General features: G+C 47.0%; 1 protein-coding gene across 12 annotated transcripts in view; it reads left to right on the top strand.

Annotated features, from left to right (window-relative positions):
- Positions 1 to 3,319: 3,319 nt before the first annotated feature.
- CARD19 (caspase recruitment domain family member 19) overlaps positions 3,320 to 21,585 on the top strand; it is a 22,445-nt gene continuing 4,179 nt past the window's right edge. For 2 of the 12 annotated variants that reach the window (XR_010744466.1, XR_010744467.1), the window contains exons 1-5: positions 3,320 to 3,573; positions 9,105 to 9,247; positions 11,055 to 11,208; positions 14,521 to 14,580; positions 16,132 to 16,203. Coding sequence is in view for 10 of the 12 variants with exons in the window: in XM_066327003.1 (XP_066183100.1) it covers positions 3,555 to 3,573; positions 9,105 to 9,247; positions 11,055 to 11,208; positions 14,521 to 14,580; positions 16,132 to 16,203; positions 21,035 to 21,192 (606 nt within the window). In the remaining 2 variants the exon portion in view is untranslated. Of the gene's footprint in view, positions 3,574 to 6,007; positions 6,107 to 9,104; positions 9,248 to 11,054; positions 11,209 to 11,462; positions 12,391 to 14,520; positions 14,581 to 16,131; positions 16,204 to 16,808; positions 16,838 to 16,880; positions 19,371 to 21,034; positions 21,433 to 21,585 lie in introns of those variants that run through there. The other 10 variants (XM_066327003.1, XM_066327012.1, XM_066327004.1 and 7 more) reach the window with 10 other exon arrangements.

The following is a 21,585-nucleotide window of genomic DNA, read 5'->3' as shown; positions in this document are numbered from 1 at the left end:
CAAAAACACGTGCTTGAAATTCAAGAACATGGAAGTTGCAGCAAAAGAGCTTTTTTCTATCTTTAATAAGCTCAGTTCTGCTGTACAATACACCAAGGTGCACCTGCAACACACTTCTTGCTCGGCACTGCAAAAAGGAGAATGGGTGCACTTCCCATCACTCCAGCCAATTAAGTTCTTGATTAATCCAATTAATAACAGCCAGTGCTTATCCAGACATAGTTATGCTGTGAACTATTTTGCCTGCAGTTTTCAGTCCCCTGTCAGACCCACACAGCTTCTGTACCCAGCAGTGTGGGCAGCAGGTCAGGGGTGGTGGTTCTGTCCCTCTGCTCTGGTGGGATCTCATCTGAAGCTGTGGCCAGCTCTGGGGAGCCAGCATAGGAAGGACCTGGAGCTGCTGGAGTAATCCAGAGGAGGCCACAGAGATGTTCCCAGGGCTGGAGCCAGACTGGCAGAGCTGGGGGTGCTCACCTGCAGAGGAGATGGCTCCAAGAAAAGCTCAGAGCCCCTTGCAGGGCCTAAAGGGGCTCCAGGAGAGCTGGAGAGGGACTGGGGACAAGGGACAATGGCCTCCCACTGCCAGAGGATTAGATGAGACACAGGAAAGGAATTGGCCATGAGGGTGGTGAGGGCCTGGCCCTTAGAAAATTAGAAAGGGCAAATCCAACTTCAATAAGAAGAGAGAACAGTACCAGAATGGAAGGGTTTCTCTGATCCCCAGAAGTGTAGAACAAATGATTAAACAATTCCTTCACAAAGAAGATACATCTCAACCTAGGGGAAAAAAAAAAAAAAAAGAAGAAAGTTATAGGCATGGTATCTTTGATCCTGGCTCTCTGCAGCTCCTTTGAAATTCTTTCCTCTTCCCATCTCTATCATTATGTTCACTGAATTCCATGATTTAGTTTCCTGGTGTTTTAATTTTATTATGTGGCTTTAAAATGCAATAATATGACTGCAAGTGAAACAAATTCCCTGTTGGGATGGTTGGGTCAGCAGTTTGTGTGAGCAGACAGCCTGGCTCCTGTTCTGCATGAGGCAAAGCTGAGTAATGTTGGATAGGACCAAGTGCACCCTTGAGCTGCCAGGAATGCTGGCAGCCATGGGCAGCACCCCAGAGGCAGATAAATCCACTCCTGCTATGCCACAGCACTACACGACTATCATTTATTTGGGCAGCTAATACAAGAAGCAGCAAAGTTACGCCAAGATAAGGAAGCAACACCCAAACTGTTTATATAAGATTTGTGGCTCAGCTCCCTCTGGGACTGTGCTTAGTTCTGATGGCTGTACCCCCTGGAGTTAGCTTTATTGCTCGTGCAAACATAACTTATTGTCAGAAGGGAAATAAGTGCAGTGCAGGAAGGAGATGAAAGCAGCTGAGACTCTAAAATAGACATTTAAAACCTTGTAACCCTTAAATGCTTGCTGGCGGTGGTTCCAGCTGGATTCAAGCTCCTTTTTCTGCTACAGAGCACTTACATTTCCTTGTTGTTGTCCTGGTTTGGAAAGACAGGTGTCTGCCAGGGAAAGCCAGAGCCTCCCTTGGAATGGAGAATGCAAACCCCGCCCCTCCAAATTATTACAATTTTGAAATTAAGGGAGCTTTCAGGCAAAGATACTGGAATAGCGATAACAATTTTGACTTAGAAGTATTAAAAATACAAATGCAGCAGTACAAAAAAACCCAAGCAAACAAAAAACACCCCCAGAAACACTGACAGAGCCAGAACACAACCTGACCCCCTGTTGGTCAGGGTGTTGGGAGCAGCCCAATCCAGTCCTCCTGCAGGGGCAGATGCGGTTCTGTTGGAGCAGAGATGATCCAGTAGGAGGGTGGCGTTTTTCTCCAAAGGCCCAGTGGTGCTGAGATGGGCCCAGTGCTCCTCTAGGAATCCAGAGCAAACAGGCTGTGCTGGTGCTCTGAATCCCAGCTTTTATCCAGGTAGGAATGCTGGGCTCTGCCCCCTGGGTGGAGCATCTCCCAATGGGATGGTGGAATTGTCTCAGTCACCTGGTGAGCCTTAATGGCTCATTAACAGAAGCTTTCCACCTGGAGGGAGGCTGGGTCCTGGAAGGGATAAGGAACGTGCCCCACCTGGTTTAACATCTGCCCATGGACAGAAGGCACCACCCCCTCCCCCTGGAGTGATGAGGAATGGCTTATACAAGAGATAAACACTCCCCCAAAGAGGTTGCAACAGATAGCAAATAGAATGCACATTTTCGTTACATATTACAGCCCAAGACAGTTGTATCTATGAGTTGGCGTCTGCAGTGGCTTCTAACCCATGCCCAGGACTGTCCTTCACTTCACACGGGCTGTGGGTTCCATGCTGGCTGCACACCATCATTCCTGCCTCCGGGGCTCAGAGGAGGCCTGGAGCTGGCACAGGGATGACTTCCATGTGAGGACATGTGCCCAGAGTGGCTTTGTTCCTTTCCCACAGCTCTGCAGAACGTCAGTTTGCCAAATCTGTCAACTCTTTATTTACATACCTATTTTAAAGGGAGGATGCTCTGACAGCTTTACTTGCTTCCTGTCTTCAAATAATTCAGTTGTTTGGGTTTCTTTAATAATTAGTTGAGTATTTTTTCACAAGTATACAATTTGATTTGTGCTTTACAAGGGATAAGATAAGGAGCCAAGTGCAGTATTGAAGATGTTTGTGAAGCTGGCTGTTCATTCTCCAGAATCTCTGCAATATTTACCAGGACTATTTGTGATCAGTATACACGGACCCATTCTACATGCCCATTCTTCCCCTGTGCCAGGAACAAGAGAGACACCATTTTTCCATTATCTGCATTATCATCTTGTTTTACTAATGCTGTTAAAATTTCCAAGGATAGGGTATCATAGAACAGCATAAGGGGTGTGTAATTCACCAGGTGAATACACAGGAAATTAAAACTGACCAGGGGTTCACAGACCTGTGGATGTTCCAGGCTATCACAGAATATCCTGTGCTGAAATGGACTCTGAGGGATCACAGAGTCCAACCCCTGTGTTTGCCCAGACCTCCCAACAATCCCACCCTGGCCATCCCTGGAGCTCCTGGCCCTGCACAGAGCCCCAACAATCCCACCCTGGCCATCCCTGGCAGCGCTGTCCAAACGCCCCTGGAGCTGTGGCAGCCCCGGAGACATGACCAAGCCCTGGGCAGTCTGGGCAGTGCCCAGCACCCTCGGGGAAAATGATTTCATCCAAGTCAGTTCTGTTCCCATTTCATGGTTTGCCTCAACTAGTTGGGAATAAAGAGCTGGGAATTTGCAGCACAGCTTCTGCTACAGAGTTTGGGTCAATGAACTTTTTTTCTTCATGTCCTTCTGACCAACCAAGTGACGGTACCAGAACCCAGCAGCAATTGCCGACCCGCAGGCGCAGCGCAGCCGCGGCCGGCGGGGCTCCGGCGCTCACAGCCGCACTCGCTCCCTCCCGTTTACTTTCGCTTCTCCAAGTTCCCCTGACCTCTGCTTATCCCGGCAAGGAGGATCGCAGCGGGCGGGACGTGTGCCGGGCACGGCACACAGCCACCCTGAACACATGGATGATGCTCTACAGAAGCTGTAAGTGCACATTTGTAACCGGGATTTTGGGCAAAACAACGGTCTGAAAGGCGCAGATCTGTGGGGACACGAGTTCAGAGCCAGAGGGGCAGTGGCTGTGACGGGAGTGCCCAGCCCGTCACTGCCTTCACATCTTTTCGCCTTCTTAGAGCTTGTTTTTGTAAGTTATTGACTAAAGCTTGCTGAAGGGAGCCTAGTGCGCAATCTGAGCTTTTAAGAAATACTTCATTGTATTTTCTCAAGCACAAAGTAAGGCTGTTAGAGGAACTGCTTGCTCTGTCTGGATTCATTTTGTTGCTGAAGAGATCCAGTCCTCTGGCAGTGGGAAAATAACAAAGCGTATTGTGATTCAACAGTTAACAGATAAAACAAAACACTACATGATGATGTTGCCAGGACAATGGTGGTATTTAGTAAGCCAAATAATTCTCTCAAACAAACAAATCGTCGGTTTAGCGGGGGGGAACAGTACTGGCTTTTGAGATTAGCTAAGCAGGAAATCAATCTGCTGGGAAAGAAAACTTTGTTGTGCAGGTCACTTCGCAAGGCCACAGAATTGGGAGTCAGAGCCCTGAACTGCAGCAGAGTTTGGGGAAGGCCCTGGCCCCTGTGGGGAGCGGGGGCTGGCACCGCGCCGCCCGCCCGGAGCGCTTCCAGGGGCGCGCTTCTCGCCTCGCTGTCCGGGATGCGCCTTCCCCACCCGGCCGTGACTGCGCTGTCACGGGACGTGGCCGTCCCCAGGGGACGTGGCTGTCACCAGGGGACGTGGCTGTCACCAGGGGACGTGGCTGTCCCCCTGGCAGGGCGCTCGGCGCTCCCCTGGCCGGAGCTGCGGCTCTGCCTGTGGAGGCGAAGCTGACAGCGATCCTGCTGCAGGTCTGGCGTGCCGCCGGGCAGGAGCAGGAGATATGTTTAACCTCTGCTCCTTGTGTGTTTATCCGAGTCCGCAGGACAAAAATATCTGCAGGCGGTGTGGTACGGCACATCGCAGCATTCCTGAGGGATTGATTTTCGCTTCCACTTCACTCGCTGTGCTTGGAATCACTGTGTGCTGAAAAACATATATTGGATTTATATTAGAGATTTCAGTCCATGTCGCAGTAAGGTGACCAGAGCTTTTGTTTAGCGCTTTAAATTCCAGTAGTTTAAAATTGAAATTTAAAGTTTCTAAAATTTCTAAAAGTTTCCAGGGCAGCACTTTTCCAGGGAAACACTTTAGCAGGTCACAAAATGCAATGAATTCGAAGAGGTATAAAGGGGTCACAAAAACAAATCCTCAGCATCGCATTCTCCCACTGCTTCTTCTTGCTGTTATGTTTTAATATACATATGGAAGTGAATCGTAGAATACAAGAACGGTTTGGGTTGGAAGAGACCTTAAAGATCATCTTGTTCCAAACCCCTGCCATGGGCAGGGACATTTTCCGCTGAGCCAGGTAGCTCAGCCCCATCCAAAATAGTCTCAAAAATATATGACAAAAGGAATTACAAAATTCCAAGTTCCTTTTCACAAGGTTCCTGTTTCTTTACTAAAATACGTTGCCAAAATCACACCAATACAGGCGTGATCAAGGTCTCCATGTGCGGTAATAGTAATAATGAAAAAAAATTTTTCATGATGTTAGGAAGATCTAGATTCCAGAGGGTAAATAGCATAAACTCGGAACTTCATACTCTGTACTCTACTGAGCTCAAGGATATGCACCATGAATGTCACAGCATTTGACAACACTTCAATCCTCTGAAGCATTTATCCCCAGGAAGGCATATTCTCTTCCATTCCTTGCTAGGTAATTAATTGTTGATGGAATTTAGTGCAAATGGCAGGTTTTACATCCACGGATTTGCATGTACCTATTCCTTCATGAAGTTAAAAATCCCAATTAATTAGATACTTCACTGCAACCTTTTCCACAAGAGTTGTCCCTGCTCCTTGGGCTTGATTCACTACCTGCCCAATGTACCTTACGTGTCCAGCTGCGTTTAAACACGTGTTGTACTGCAGCACAAGGAAAATACAAATGCTACATGGGTGCTGTGAAGATGTAGACATGATATTTTGGACAATGTAATTACTTCTGGAAAAGGAAATCGCGGCTTTACTAATCACGCATTAGTTTTTTTTAAAAACTCGTGGCTGTGCAACTGTAAATTCATGTTTCTGCAGGGGGCGGCCTGGTGAGCACAAGCATTTGAAGAACTGTTTTATCTCGAAGCTCAAGGCCATGGGAATCCCGGTGTGGGCTCAGGGGGGCCCGCCCCGGCTCCCCCGGCCGCTCCCCGGCTCCGATCTCCGCTCCCGGCCCCACGCTCCGCTCCCGGCCCCACGCTCCTTTTCCCGGCCCCACGCTCCTTTTCCCGGCCCCACGCTCCTTTCCCCGGCCCCACGCTTGCCCCGCCGCCTCCGGGCCCGGGAGGCGGTGCCGAGCTCCGGCCGCCCCGCCCCGGCCCGGGCTGGCAGGAAGGCCGAAGGGCGCCGTCCGAAGGCCGCGGCCCGCGGGCCGGGCGGGGCCGGGGCCGCCATGGCCGGTGAGTGCGGGGCGGGCAGGAGCCGGGGGCCCCGGGGCTCGGGGAGGCGCGGCCCGGAGCCCCCGCGGCCAGGCGGCTGTGGCGGTGTCCCCGGGCCCCGCCGGTTCGGAGCGCGGCCGGGGGTCGGGGTGAGCGGCCGGGGCACGGCCCGGGCAGCGCCGCGGGGCCCCGCACGGCCGGGCCGCTGTGGCAGCGGGAGCGGGGACCGGGCTGGGCCGGCCGGGCGTGCGGAGCCCCGGGCCTGAGGAGCCCCGGGCCGTGAGGAGCCCCGGGCCGTGCGGAGCCCCGGGCCGTGAGGAGCCCCGGGCCGTGCGGAGCCCCGGGCCGTGAGGAGCCCCGGGCCGTGCGGAGCCCCGGGCCGTGAGGAGCCCCGGGCCGTGAGGAGCCCCGGGCCTGAGGAGCCCCGGGCCGTGCGGAGCCCCGGGCCGTGCGGAGCCCCGGGCCTGAGGAGCCCGGGCCGTGCGGAGCCCCGGGCCGTGAGGAGCCCCGGGCCGTGAGGAGCCCCGGGCCGTGAGGAGCCCCGGGCCGTGAGGAGCCCCGGGCCGTGCGGAGCCCGGGCCGTGAGGAGCCCCGGGCCGGTGTCTGCGGTGGGGCCGGCGGTGCCACGTTTCACCCCGGGCACGCTGGCTGTGTGCTGTGTGGCGGCGAAATCTCCTGCTCGCCCCAGCCTCCGCCCAGCTCGCTGCGATGGTGCCTCGCAGCCGCGGGCACACGGTGTCCTGGTGACTCGGGTGTTTCTGGCCATCGTACGGAGCTTGGAGGACTGGGGTGCGTGTAACATAATGCCGCGCTCTAGCGTCAAATGCTTTGTAGTATTTTGCTCACCGCACTTTTGCTACATTTTCCTCTTTGCTTTAAAAAACTATTTTGAGTAAAAATGACTTACTGAAGTCTACAATTCCCTGACAGGTGGGTGTAGCCGGGTGGGTGTCAGTCTCCTCCCAAGCACCAAGAGACAAGATGAGAGGTGACGGCCTCAGGTTGCACCAGGGGAGGTTTAGGTTGGATATTAAGGAAAATTTGTTCATTAGAAGGGTTGCCCAGGCCTGATACAGGCTGTCCAAGGCAGTGATAGAGTCACCATCTCTTGAAATGTTCAAAAAACGTGTGCATGTGGCACTCCAGGCCATGGTTTAGAGCTGAACATGGTGATGCTGGATTGATAGTTGGACTCAATAAACTTCTTTTCAAGCCTAAATGATTCTGTGATTCTCTTGACTCGCTGTCAGAGACTTTTGACTTCTGATAACTTTCCAGTAGCACATGGCAGTGGGTGAGAGTAGCAGGGGAGGGCAGCATCTTGTTTTTCACCTCTTGTCATCCTTCCAGCCCAGAGGAGCAGACCAGTTGCTCTTTGCAGGTCCATCTGGTAACCAGTGCCATCCGATCATCTCAGACATTTCTCTGCAGCCAGTCTCCTTCTTAAATCCTTGGCATCCCTTTCTTGGGCTCTTGAAAGGGAAAAGCCCAAACTAAATTCATGTGACGCGAACATTTTGTTAGGAGAGGCTTTTTCCTCTCTTTCCTGAGATGCTTCTGAAAGGACTTGTCATGGACATGTACAGATAGTTTGATCATCAGATCCTTCCAGGGTTTGGTTGCCAGCTTTCCTGTATTGTGTGTATGAAAATCACCCAGGAGTTTTACAGGAAGTAGCAGCTCGAGTTTGCACTGCACAGCAGACACCACTGAGCTTTCTGGAACGGATGTTTGCAAGTTCCGTGTTTTACAGAGAGTGTCGGAGAGCTGCGTTGGGTTTTGTGTCTGTTGCATCTAAATTTATCTCCTTAATGATCCTGTTTGATACATTTAAGAAGGCTTTTAAGGGGAAAACAAACCAAAGTTGAGACCTTAAGAAAGATACAGTGGTGTTGGAGACAGTGTCCAGAGTCCTTATGTAAATATTAGTGGAGTTACTAATTGGGAATGTGTACCTGCCTGACTAAAGGTGGTTGGCAGCATTTGTGCTCCCAGGGCCCAGGTGTGGATGAGAATGCTTGCATGTTGCAGTGTGGCAAGGAAGGGCTGGTTTCAGCCTACAAATTTGAAATGCAGCTGTATTTATTAATTAACTGTAATAAATATGACATGGCAGTGCAGCTCCTTAGGGCCCTGTGGCTTTATCCAGAGGGGCAGTGAAAGTAGATCACAGAGAAATACATGCAGGGGATTGTGACAAACAAAATCCTGCTTGATGTTTCTTGTACAGAAAGCAACATGAGGTTTTTTATGCTAAGAATAGTTGAGCAGAAACACATTACAGAGGTGTTTTTGGCAACCAATATAACCTGAAAGTTCTGTTTTGTGTTGTGCCAGTGGCTAGTGACAGCTTTTAGGGACCACACACCTTGCCAGAGGCGTATGGAGCAGGAGTGCAAGGGTTTGTCCAACATCCTGGCATGTCCCTCCCTGGGTTAGGAATTGTGTCTGACAAACTCCCTGTGAGCACTCTGCTATCAAATCAGGAAGAACTTAAGAAAGGGTGTCCCTGATGTTTTTTCTGCAGGTGCTCTAGCAGACAGTGTGGCACCTTATGGTCATGTACATTGAGTTTTTTTATGAGCCTTGTTATTTCCAAGAGCAGAATCAGAGCATCCCGTTGGATGGGAGAAGCATCTTGCAGGTGCCTTACATGTCGTCATGACTTCATATGTGTTAGAGAATTTATCTTCAGTGATTCATTAACTTTGGTGCTGTATTTGATTAAATATCCATCAGAGCTTGACTTCTACATGATTTAGAGCTTTCTCTCTTTGGAAAGAGAGAGGCAGTAGGAGCAACCAGCCAGAAGTTTGGATTTGTGTAATTTCAAGGGGATCGGTCTTCAAAAGCCCATGGCAGTGTTGTGTTTCCGTAACAGATAGTTCAGCTTTCTAATATTAGGTGGTGGTGATAATTTTATTTCAGCTATTTAATCACTGGTGGGAGAATGAAATTGATGGAATTTAAAAATGGCTTATTAGTTAACTGGTGTGCTTTTTCCTGTGTTATTTTATCTCCAGATCAGTCGTACTGTCATCGGCTGCAGCATGACATGTATTTCCTCACAAGCACCAGCCGTCTGAATGAGCAAGTGGTCGACAAAATTGTTCTTCAGCTTAACAGAGTCTATCCCCAAATTCTTACCAATGAAGAAGCAGAAAAGGTAATTTGAGGAGTTTTGCTGTCACTGTTGTGTGGCTTTTGTGGGTCACTAGCCCACCAGACACAGCTCTTGGTGCCATGTGCAGCCAGTCTGCCTCACCTCCTGCGTGCTGACCACTTGTATCTGGCATCTCATGTGCGAGGAGCAGTCACAGGGCTGGCACGTCCCTGTGCCAAGTGGTCATGAGGGAGAAGGCCCTCTGGAGCAGCAGTTTGATGCCACAGTCCCTGCCATGATCAGGGGCACACAGCCATGGAGCCAGTCCCTGGGCAGGAGGGCACCCGTCCTGTGACCTCATGCCTGGCGTGCCTCTCCTCACATGAGGTGGTGTGCAGTGGCACACCAGGTGGTCTGTGCTGCATCCATCTCTGCCCACAAAATCATCCATCTTAGCTCAATCGCTTGTGGTAACCAGTTAATAATTTTAAATATTGGTAGAGAATTGGGGGGGTGTTACTCCCACGGGTAAGCGTGGAGCTGTGGGAAGTGGATGGGGTCAATAATACCTTGCAGTGGTGTCACCATGTGTGGAGGAAGGCCACCCTCCCCGATGTGAAGCTTTCATAAATGGGTAGCTCTTCTTAGGGAGAAAAAGCTCCTAGTCTTGTATGGAGACAAAATTAAAGTCAGCTAAGAGCTTCCACAATGGTACCTATAATAGTCTGTACTTGCCCTCTGCGTATCAGTGTTTTAACATTGGGAAAAATAGGTCCAGTTCTGCCATAATCAAACTCCATGGGGACAATTAGTGTTTTGTGGTGTAGAGCAGAGCTAGATCATATTTACTGAGCCAGTCTTGACACTTCCCTCAAGAGCTTCCAAATAAATCCATAAAGAATCTGAAACATGATTTGTGACTTCTGTACTTAGGCAGAAATGAACTGCTTTTTTATGGGTTCAGGCAAGTTTGTGTCAACTCTATTGAATGTTTAGGAAGTTTATAATCTCAGCTGTATCTGGTAGACCCTGTGGGAATTTTGTCAGAATAAGGAGTGTTGTGTAAGATCTGTGGCATTCCTGTCCCCCTCGAGCAGCAATTGTTCCTAACTCAGTATGCTCCAAAGGTTATCCACTGTGCTGCTATGAAATATGATGCTTTGTGAAAATAGCTTTGGATTTTTTTCAGATAAACTGAAATCGGTTTGATGTGTAAGGCTAGGGATGCATTTTCCTTCTCTTTGTAAGGTCTCCAAATACGCATTGCATTTGGCACTACAGGAAAAATATATTTTCCTCTGCAGCTGTTTGCCAAGCTGAGTAATGGGAATTTGTGCCTGTTGAAGTGTGTACACAGCAGTTAATTGTGCTGCAAACAATAAAAACCAATGAAATATGAAATCTCAGGATAATGAACACTCCAGTATTGGGACTAAGATAAGCAATATAAAATACCTTTTTGGGGATCATTACGAGGCAGCTAAGGGCGAAGCATCAAACTTTATTTCAAATTATATGATTTGCTGAAATATTTTATCTACAGCTGTCAGAATTAAACTGTAGGATAGCAAGTACTGTGTCAGCTTGGATGCAGGGAAGACATCAAATGCAGAGTGTCTTTCCCTTGATTGGGACAGAAAAAAGCAGAAGGAGAGGCAGAGACAATATGCTCTCCATCAGACAGTGCTGATCAAGTGGAGCTCAGTGCTGTGCTGTGTATGTCCTTTTTAGGCTTCCCTTTTTGGCCCATTCTTTTAGTAAATATGAAAGAAGCTCCATGACTTTGTTCCCTGGCATAGTGATGTAAAATTGATCTTTTAATCTCTCTTCTGTTTTAATCTCTTTTCTGATGTATACTTTTCTCTTACAGTTCAGGAACCCAAAGGCATCACTCCATACCAGATTCTCGGATCTGTTAAAACACCTCCAAAAGAAAGGAGACAGGCACTGTCAGGAGTTTTACAGGGCTCTGCAGATCAATGCTGAACAGCTGTTTAATGACCTGCCAAGCAGGAAAATCTTGAGTAAGTTGACCTATAAATTGATTGAGTTGTGGATTTCCTCACCAGTGTATTACAAAACCTCATTTCAGATGCAGTGTAGGTAATTTAAACAACCAAAACAGGTTATAAATATAATAAATAAACAAGTTACTTAAATAATTTTTGGAGTGTACCTTAATTTCTTAATTCCTTCTGACTTGAGTTTTCCAAAAGCTGTAAGGGGATTTTGTAATGTAAAATTTTGATTACCTTCATTTTATCTTTCATTTTGAAAGAAGCAATTTGTATCTACCCAGCAGAAACTGGTGGAAGACCGTTTTCTGCACAGGGAGGCTGCAGAGTTATTCCACATCCATCCCTGAACCCCTCTGAACTGGGGAAGTCTGGGCCCATCCTGCCTCAGAATTTCAGAGGAGCCCCAGTCCCAGCTGACTGGACTTCACGGCAGCTTGAAGGCAATGCTTTGATCTGATGTTCACCTTGTAGAAGTCGTGCACTTTAGGGTAAAGGCTCTTCAATCAAATTGGCTTGGGTCTATCAATTTTACTTGGGTAGAGCTCAAGAAACAGGTTTTCTGCCAGGCTGACTAGCAGTTAGCAGACAGCCTTTATGAATTAAGAGCAGTTTGAGAAGTCTTGGTGTAGTCACTAAGAATAAAATTTCTGGACTGTTTTGATGTTTAAGAGTTGAAGCTTTTTAAATGTTCAGTAGCACATTCTACAAGCCATTTTTGAAAATGCATCTTTACAAGGAGACTTGGATATGGTCTGTGGGATGTTTTCACTTTTAGAGCAGAAATGTGCCCATCCTTGCACATGATCTACGAGGTGACTCTGAGCTTTCCTCAGGTAGCCAGGAGTAGGCAGGGTTAGGGTTTCTCATGTTCAGGTGCATAGCAAATACCTGTGCTACAAGAGCTTCATGTTAAACATGTGGCACCCAAAAACTGTTTGGCTGCTGCTGCAAACTGCTGACTTCAGTAACCATCAAAAGCTGTTAAATTCTCTGTTGTCTTGGTACACTCTTTTGTTACCATCCTCAGAAGGATGAGGACAATTTAAAGAACTGTGTTAGAACATTACTGTGTGCTGAGGTTTGGCAGTTTCCTTCTGTTAACCCAAGAAATAAATACTGAGATGATTGTGTTAATATGCTTGCTGCTTCTTAGAGTTCTGTAATTAAAACAAATGTCTGCATTCTGTATTGAATGGTCAAGAAACATCTGTGCAGCTTTTTAAGCTAAAATCACAAACTCTTCTATGCTTCAGGAAAAGCTCCTTTATCAATATGAGGAGTAGCTTCTCATTTAAGTGAGCTTGGACATACTAAAGGCATTATCCTTCAGACGTCCAACATGCACAGTTCATTACTCAAATGTTACTCCTTGGAAGTGCTCAGGGGGTTTTCAGGGCCAAGAGCTGTGGGGTCCTGAGCACCCTGGTCAGTGGAGGGTCTTCCCTGCCCACGGCAGGAGGCTGGAACTGGATGGCCCTTGGTCCCTTCCAATTCAAACCATGCTATCAGTCTGTAATGCTCTTAGCAGTAGTTGTTAAATTCAGCACAAAGCATTTGCAGAATTTTCACTAGAATTTGTAAATGTGAAGAAAAAGGAGAATCCTAACATGAGGATTTTCTTCTAAATGCCGGCTGAGCTGAAACAATCAGCATTACAAGCAACTGGAGAAATTACTGATGAGGACATGGATGAACACGGCCAGGATGGAGTTCTGTAATAGACCACACGCAGCTATACTTAGGACAGATTTTTTCGAGGATTTCAGAGGAAATCCTTTCAAATGTTTATTTTTCATTTTTAAGACAGCTTTAAAATTCGTGCTAGAACAAAATTTCTTTGCCTAAAGTATAAATTGCCAATGAAATGTCTAGTAATGTCTAAACATTCCCACTAGAGGGAGGGTAAGGCACACGGTGTGGGCAGCCTCGGAGCTGTTGAAGCAAGCGGGAGTTTCCAAGGCACTCAAAATGTTTTTCTTTCTCTCCATGCTGACGTAGACTAAAAGGAGAAAGGCTCGGATCAGCCCCACGCCGATAGAAGTGTCAGGGATTTGTCTGTGCTCTCCTGTGCAGGGTGAGGATTCCCTAGGTGGAATTCCTGGGCAATTCCCTCAAAGGGGCAGGCTGGGTGAGGCTGCTGGGGCACACCGGAGGCTTGGCAGCAATCCCCACCGCTGCGGTGACTCTCAGGCTTCACAGCAAAGGGCTCCAGACACTTCTGTCCTGCTCCAGGGCCCTGCCCTGTCCTCCCACGCAGAGGGAGATCCTTAGCAGGGGACATGGATGTTCCTTAGCAGGGGACATGCCTGCGTGGACAGGGCAGTTTTCAAGGCACCTCTTCTAGATCCTGGTGTCATGTAAAAGATGGATCAGTCTCAAATTCTTCCCTATTGACAGCCAGATTCAGAGCTCTTACTTTTTTTCCTTTCATTTTTTTAACCCTCCTAAGCCTTTGGCAGTTGGACTTAGTGATCGTAGAGGTCTTTTCCAGCCTTTTTGATTGTGTGATTCTATGACTACAGAAAGGTTTGGTTAGGCAGTGCTGCAGATTGGTGATGTGTTTTGGAAAGTGACTCCTGTGCCGTGTCTGGTGACAGCTCTGCACGTCCCTTCTGCACACAGCGTGAGCTCCACGTCTGTGGAGCAAAGGCAGCTCTGAAAGGTTCTTTCTGCCCAGACTAGAAACGACTGAACACATTGTCCTCAGCCAACCAACCTCCTTTTCTACTAGAATTTGCAGAAAGATGGAGGCCAAAATTCCTTGTGCCAAATGTTAGCCTGTAGAACCTACGGAGTTTTACAGAAGCTGGGCACATCTTCAGCTGAGACCTGCTTTTAGTAAATAATCTGCACCAAGAAGTTTTTCCTTTGTGCTTTACCTGCTAAATACATCAATGCCCAGAGATTTGCTCAAGAACAAAGGTCCATTAAATTATAGATGTATTTTTGGATTAGTGCATCTATTAACGAAGAGTTTGTATGTATTACAATGAAAATTGCTGGTGTTGAGAAGGATTATCTCCTGCTTTCCTAACTTGGGAAACAAGTGTAATGTTATTTATGTGGTCACTGCTTCAGCAGATCAGAGGTGGGGCTGCAGCTCTCTGTAGCTGCATTCAGATGACTCTGTAGCTGTGTCTTTTGCTCAGTCCAGTTTTAACTCTAGCAATGATTTACCATTGGAGGGGTTAATACTTAATGTCAATATTGGGTATTTTTTTGAAATGTGTTGTTTTGCACCATTTTGCATGTGCTGATTATGTTTGTTTGTTTGCTTGAGCTGAGTACTAACTTTTCATGTGTTGCTTTTATTTCTAGAAACCCCAGATCCCACAGAGATAGACACTGACAAGGAGCAATATATGCTAAATGACAGGGGTAAATAAATCATACAGTGTCACTGGATGGAATGACTTTGCAGATTATGATGCAATTTATTATATCATGTAATTTGTACTTCATATAACAACTACTTTGGCTTATGATGTCTTTACTGTCACAAGTAGAAATAGTGAAGGAAAATATACTGAGCTACTGTCAAGGAAACCAGTGCCAGGAAATTGAAGAGACTGTAAAGTTTAATCAATATTTACAATGGTATTACTTACACTATTACTGCTAAACTCTTAATTTCCTCTGATTTCTTCAATGCCTGAACAGTAAGGTCTATTCATTTTACATAAGGCCATCAATAACTTTTTGATCTTTCAATTTTTTTAATTTTTTTAAGCTCTCAATTTAATTGCAAATAATTTGAAAACAATGACAGGAAGGAAGGAAAAGCTTAAATATATTTTCCTTAGGAAAACATATTCATTATTTTCACCTTCCTCTGTTCAATGCCAGATTACAGAGGGCAGATATTTTTTTCACAGTAGGATATTTTGAAAGGGAAGATCTGAAATAAAGATGAGGAGTTCTCACATTTTGTAATGAATTATTGTATCATTTAAGTTCAGTATTTTATTTAGAGATTTAGGTACAATAATGAGAGAGTAAAAATACCTTCTATGAATTATGCCCTTTTTGCAGTTTCCTGAGAGAAAACTGAAATGAGTAGCAGAAACTCTGTTTAACTTGATACATAATTTTGGCTGTGGTGGTGGTGTTTCTCTGAATATTGAACCAAATTGCTGTTCAGACTTTCCAAATTGCTGTTGCTGTCTGCAGCATAACAGCACTGGATGAACAGAGAAAGCGCTTGAAAATAAGGAAATGAAATAATATTTTATTTCATTTTTACTAACTATTTTTTTTTTCTGAGCTGGCTGCAGACTAGAGATTGTTTGGCCACTAGCCACCCTCCTTGGGAGGTTACATGCTGAGGAGCAACCAAATCCTTGCTCCTTTGGTGCTTGTCCAGTGTCCTTGTCCACACAGTCAGCTCCAGGAATTTGTTGAGGCAGTACATTTGTCCTTAAATTGACAGACGTAGCTTAATTGTATCTACAAATCGAGGTGTAGTTTAATTGTATCTCTGTTTCTAGTGAGATAGTAACTACAAATAGAGTATTAGGTAATAAAGAAGCAGATATAAATCTTTATGCTGTTTTGTCAGTGGATAAGTATGAATTAGAAAGGTTTTATTGAACATCAGTACTGACCATCACCATTAAACTGTGTGTAATTCCAGGGAGGCAGTTTCCAGGAGATTTGGTTTGGAAACTTTTCCTTAAATACCATAGGATGTAGCTAGATGAGTAGGGGGGAACAGGGAATGGTGGCAAAGCAACTGTAGTGAAAATTAATTGCAGTCTAGTAAATGTGCTTCACAGTACATTAGCTACAGAACATACAGAATTGTGAATATGTTAGCTTCATTTGAATATGCTTAATTATGCATATTGATAGCAATTGGTGATTTATGAACTGAGCTAAACTTCTGCTGTCCTGCTCTGTCTCAGTGTGTTTCCTTGGCATTTCCTGTAGGCCCAGTGTTTTTCCTGGCATGTTTCAGCGTGGCTGCAGGACTGGCCCTGTTCTGGTACTGCTGCAACTCAGGTGAGCTGCTCTGGGGCTTCTCCTGCTGCCTTCCCCCAGCAGGGATTAGTGAGCTGGGCTCCTCATCTCACACGGTGGGTCACGGTGTCATCATTCATTAATGAGCTCCCCATACAAATTGCCCAGCAGAGAGCTGAGGTGTAAATAATGGATGTTTTGCCTACAGAGGATGCACAAACAGGGGCTCTTTTTAAAGACAGTAGTCATGTGAGCTCCTGTTGCTATAGCAATGGGTCATGATTCCCAGCAGCCATGAGACAGACCCAAAAGCTTCTGGCTCCCACACCCCTTGGGAGCTGGTGGAAGCTTGGCCAGTGCCAGGGCTGGGGGATGCTGGCTGGATTTGCTGAGTCCCAGCAGGTCCAGCTGTCCCCATGCTGCTGGCTCTGGGTGTAGCTGTCACCTGGCAGTCACCTGCTCCACACCATCCAGTGCTGTGCTCAGGTGTGAGCACATCCTTCCCTAAGTGCCCAATCTCCTCTTCCTGTCTGAACGTGCAGCAGTGAATCTGAACAGATTCCCTGTTTGCCTCTCTTGGCAGTTGATTTTTACAAATTGAAGGAAATGGGCTTAAGTTATTTTCAGTTGGCTTTTATTTTTTGCAGATGCTGCTTCCTAGCTAAAATGAAATTTAACTGTGTTCGCTTTCTCTTTTTCCTCTCATCATTCTGTTTTAGAAACGCAAGTCATAGGAAGAGCCAGGAGAATCTTGGGCTTTTCTCCTATTATCATAGGAAGACATGTTAGAAATATTTGTTTGTTGTATTTGGAAGACATGTCAAGAAATTAAGGGCAAGCTCTTTGCTTGTCTGTACAGTACACCGGCCAAAGGAAGCCAACAGTGCATAAAAATGTCCTGTACTCATACCAAAGATTTTATTAACTAGCTTCATCAATAATTGCCTTGCCTCCAGATGTATTTGGAATTTCAGCTATAAATGTCCTTCTTTATGGGAATGGACTGTTTATTTTTGTAAATGCTTAGAGTATTTATCGTTTGTATAAAAATATTTTTATTACAAGCTTTAAAATATCTCCTAAGTGAGCATGGGTCTGAAGCCATGTTTGCTTATGTGTTTTCTATACTGGAATGAAGGATCACAACTGTTTGAAGAACTCTGGCCTGTCTTTTGTGGAAATTAATTTAAGAGAAGAACTTAAACACGTGCACTCAAAGCCTTACTAAGAAATGGATCTCTGTCTTAGAACTGTCTGTTTTGTCTAGATCCTTTGTAGTCACTGCCTGAGCTCAGGTGGGCACTGGCACCTGTGAAAAGTTTATGGGGGCCAGTTCCCTTTATGTGTGCCTTGTATTCACTGTGTCTTCTGATTCCCTGTGGGTGCCTCATCCCAGCCTGCCTTGTTCCCAGGCACACTCAGCTGCTGGCCCTGGTTTGAGTGCCCTGGAGCTGGTGCAGGCTGGTTCCCAGCCCATGGGGTGTTCCAGGGAGTGTCTGGTCTGAAGTACTTCAGATTACCAAGAAAATGTTCCAGATTAATTTAGCTTTCCCTTTCCCAGTGAAGTGAAGGGAGGCTCTGCAAGGAGACCTGGACAAATAAGAGGACCAGGCAGTCACCAACCCAGCGAAGTTCAACAAGGGAAAGTGCTGGATTCTGCATCTGGCATGGGACAGGCTGTGTGGACAGGCTGGGCAATGAGATGCTGGAGAGCAGCAAAGGCACCTGGGAATCATGGTGCATGGAAAATGGGAAACGAGTCAGCACTGCCCTGGCAGCCAGGGGGGACAGCCCTCTCCTGGGGGCACCAGGCCCAGAATGGCCAGTGGGGCCAGGGATGGGATTGTCCCACTCTGCTCTGCACTGGGGCAGCCCCACCTCGAGTGCCAGGGGCAGTTTGGGCACCACAATATAAGGAAGATATTAAACTGCTAGAGAGCTTCCAAAGGACATGTCAGGGAAGGGGCAGCAACAGCTTCTCTGGGCAACCTGTGCCAGGATTGCGGAAAGAATTCTTTCTCAGTATGGTACAGGAAAGTTTACTATGGCTAGGACTGTATTTCCTCCCTTCCTGAGGCTGCTTGAGATGAGGATGTCTCTCAGGGAAAAAATGATCCAGAATGAGCTATGTCAAGGGTTAGAGCTGGAAGGAGAAAGAAAAAGTGAGTCTTAGTTCACCCTAGTCTTAAAGGACCTGACAGCAAAGAACAGAAAACAATCTGTTCTTTCATTAGTGCCAGTTATTGATTTGAACGGTGAATGTCAGGCTGCCTATAAAATAGGCCTGTGCATAGGCTGGGAGAGTCTTTTTCTTGGAGTATTTTTCTCAGGGGCTTGCTTCTCTGCAAGCACATCTATGCAGCACATATGGACAGTGATAATTCCATTTTCAGTTCCTGGAGGAAGCACATGTGCACCTGCATGGGAGTCAGGTCCTTATGGGCAAACAGTGTTGGATGAAGTTGCAGAGAATTCTGTTTACCCTGGCAAGTCAAGAATAGCTCAGCCTTTGCTGCTGAGACTGTGCTGGTATTAATTTATAAACATGCTTCACTCTGTGCAGGGAAGTTGTCCTGGCTGGGTTGTAGGTGGTTCCATGCCGAGGGTGCAGGCCATCCCTGGGAACACTGGCTCCCATGCTGCAGGTAGGAATTGTACAGGAGCTAAGGAGGTCAGGGCCTGAGCCATGGAAATGGTTCAGGCCGAGTGACAGGATGGTCTTTGTGCAGAGGGCTGGGAAGCAGAGTGATAGATCCTACAAAGAATTGGCACAATTCCGTTTAAAGCCAGACTGCTATTTAAAGAGCTTGGTGAAGGATGGTGTGCCTGAGGAGTGGGAATGAAGTGATGATTTATTCTGGGATGCACTGGGCTGCTTTACAGCTGCTGGATGGAGTTTGCAGTTAAAAGTGCCTTTGCTGAGGCAAAGTTATTCCTTTTGTTTCTTTCATTTGTTGTTACTTTTCTTATACTGTAATAAATTGAAAACATGTTTGTTCAAAATGTGCCATTGTGGATGCTTTTCCCTGCCATTCTGTGTGCACAGATGCTACTCCATGTTATGCCATGCCTTGACTGTGCTGCCAAGAATCAGTTTGCTGCACTTCACAGGGCCTGTGTCCTGTAGTAATTCCTGTAGAAATCAATGTATTTCTTTTTTTAATGGGATGAAGCTGGCAATTAAAATGAAATAAAATCTGAGAGAAGAACGCTGCTGTTTTTCTTGTAGTTAATGCACTGCTCTTCCTTGCAGAAGCTCACCTTGGTTGTTGCCCTCCCACGGCTGCTGATTGACCCCTCATGGGCTCTGGCCTCTCATGGTTAAATTTTTCTGGGTATTTGCACCAGGATTTTTAACATTTTCACCTGATTTCAAAATTGCAGTTTTTCTGCTTCACTTGTTTAGGGATCTGGAGTTAAACAGGACTCATCAGTTCAAAGACTGGGTGTCTTTGGGTTAATTCTTGATTTTGTGTCATTTTGAGAGTTCCAAGGGTCACTGCCCATGAAGCCTTGGAGGTGCACTGGTGTTTGCTGTAAAGGGACTTTGATAGGCAGTTCATTTTAAGTGCTACTTTGACCACCCAAAAAGGGACTTCATGTTGGGAAAACCATGCAGATTGTTTTGTTAATGGCCTGTTCCTTTGGATAAGGGGGAACTGCTGGCCTGGGCAGCTCTTTGAGCAGTGTTAAGAATCCCACCAAAGAAACTTGTTGCTGTTGCAGGAGAGTCATGGGATCACAGAATTGTGAGGTTGGAAAAGGCCTCAAGATAATTAAGGCTGATCTGGCAGCACCACCATGTTCACCACTAAACCATGTCCCGAAGTGCCCCGTCCACATGTTTTTTAAACACTTCCAGGAATGGTGACTTCACCACTGCCCTGGGCAGCCTCTGCCAGGGCTGGACAGCCCTTTCCATGAAGAAATATTTCCTGATATCAAACCTTCATTTCCACTGACACAACTTGAAACCTTAGGTGGAGTCACTGACCCAGAGCCAGGATTGCATCTGCTGCTGCAGGACTCTCTTTGGGACAAGAGGAGCCCCAGAGCTTGGCACTGGATTCTGTTGAACAGGGCCTGGATGGTCACGGAGGAGAATCTCTGGGATAACTTCCTCTAACTGGGGAGAAATCCTCTTCATCCTGTGCCCTTCTGTGGACTGACTCCCTGATGAGTGGGAACTGCACTCCCCCATTTCCCACTGGTTTGTGGCCCTTTGGGGAGAGCAGCAGCTGTGTTAGTGGGAGGCTGGGCTTGTGCTGGTGCCTGGCTGGGCGGAGTGCCCCAGCTGGGGCAGCCTTGTTCCAGGTGAAGGGACTGGAGCAGAGCATCAGGGGCATCACCAAGGCCTGGCTATGACTGAAACAACAGCCTGATGAAACTACAAAACTACAGAATTCAGGGGAGGGGGTCATTGTCTTTCTATCCTCATCTCACTCACTTCATAGGGATGTTATTAGAGCCAAATGGAAAGAAATCAGAGGCAGGAGATGAGACAGATGCAGCAATGCTGCTCCAGTTAATTCAGTACCATTGCTTTGGCATAAAAGAGCATTTTGGGTGAATCCTGAGCTGCCCTTTCTATTTTGGAGCACAGGCCGCTATACACAGTGGTCACAAGGAAAAGCTTTCTGCCACGGTGCTGTTGATAAATCTTTAATAACATTGTGTCTAGTAAAGCAAAAACCTTTCAGATTCAGTCTGTGCTTCATCACTGGTAACAGGTGAAGGGGGGTGCCAGCAGCCAGAGTGCCACTGCACCTGAAGCCTGGATAAATCACAGGCGAGGTGTGTTCAGCAAATCCTCTCTTTTCCGCAGCAAAATGTGTCCTCACACTCAGGTGGCTTTTTTCCCTTGCCTTTGAAGGCCCGGGTTTAGCTGTCCTGTGGGGCTGTCTGGAGCCCTGCACCTCGGGAGGGCAGCGCTGCGGGTCCTGCGGCTGCTCCCTGCCCAGCGCTCTGCAGCAGAAACCCGGACAGCTGACACAACTCTTCCTCTGTGGGCTCCGAGCTAATTCATTTTAACAGCTCCTAGTGGAGGTTGGAAAGAGGGTGCCTGTGCCTCTTAAGTATTCCTGCTCCATAATGATTGCATGCAGCTGGATTTGGCTTCACCTGTGCCTCTGGAGCTGGCTCACAGTCAGTTTATCATGGCTACTTTGCTACATTTTTGTGGAGTATGAAGGAGAACACTGACCCACACAGGCCCATTGTGGCTTGCTCCCAATGCTCCCCACTTAGTGCACTTCACACAGTTTGTGAAGGTCAGTCACGCTCCCAACTACATTTGAATTTGAAACTCTACAAGGGATGGAGAGGCCGGAGGGGATACAGTCATTTCTTTCCAGAGTGATGCTGTCCCTGGCATGCCTGGTGAATCATGTTTTCTGACACAGAAAAAAATAACTCCTCTTTCAG

This window comes from Sylvia atricapilla, chromosome 11 (genome assembly GCF_009819655.1).
Source record: "Sylvia atricapilla isolate bSylAtr1 chromosome 11, bSylAtr1.pri, whole genome shotgun sequence".
Taxonomy (NCBI): Eukaryota; Metazoa; Chordata; class Aves; order Passeriformes; family Sylviidae; genus Sylvia; species Sylvia atricapilla.
The sequence above is the reverse complement of the archived record's forward strand: the minus strand, read 5'-3'. Positions and strand labels throughout refer to the sequence as shown.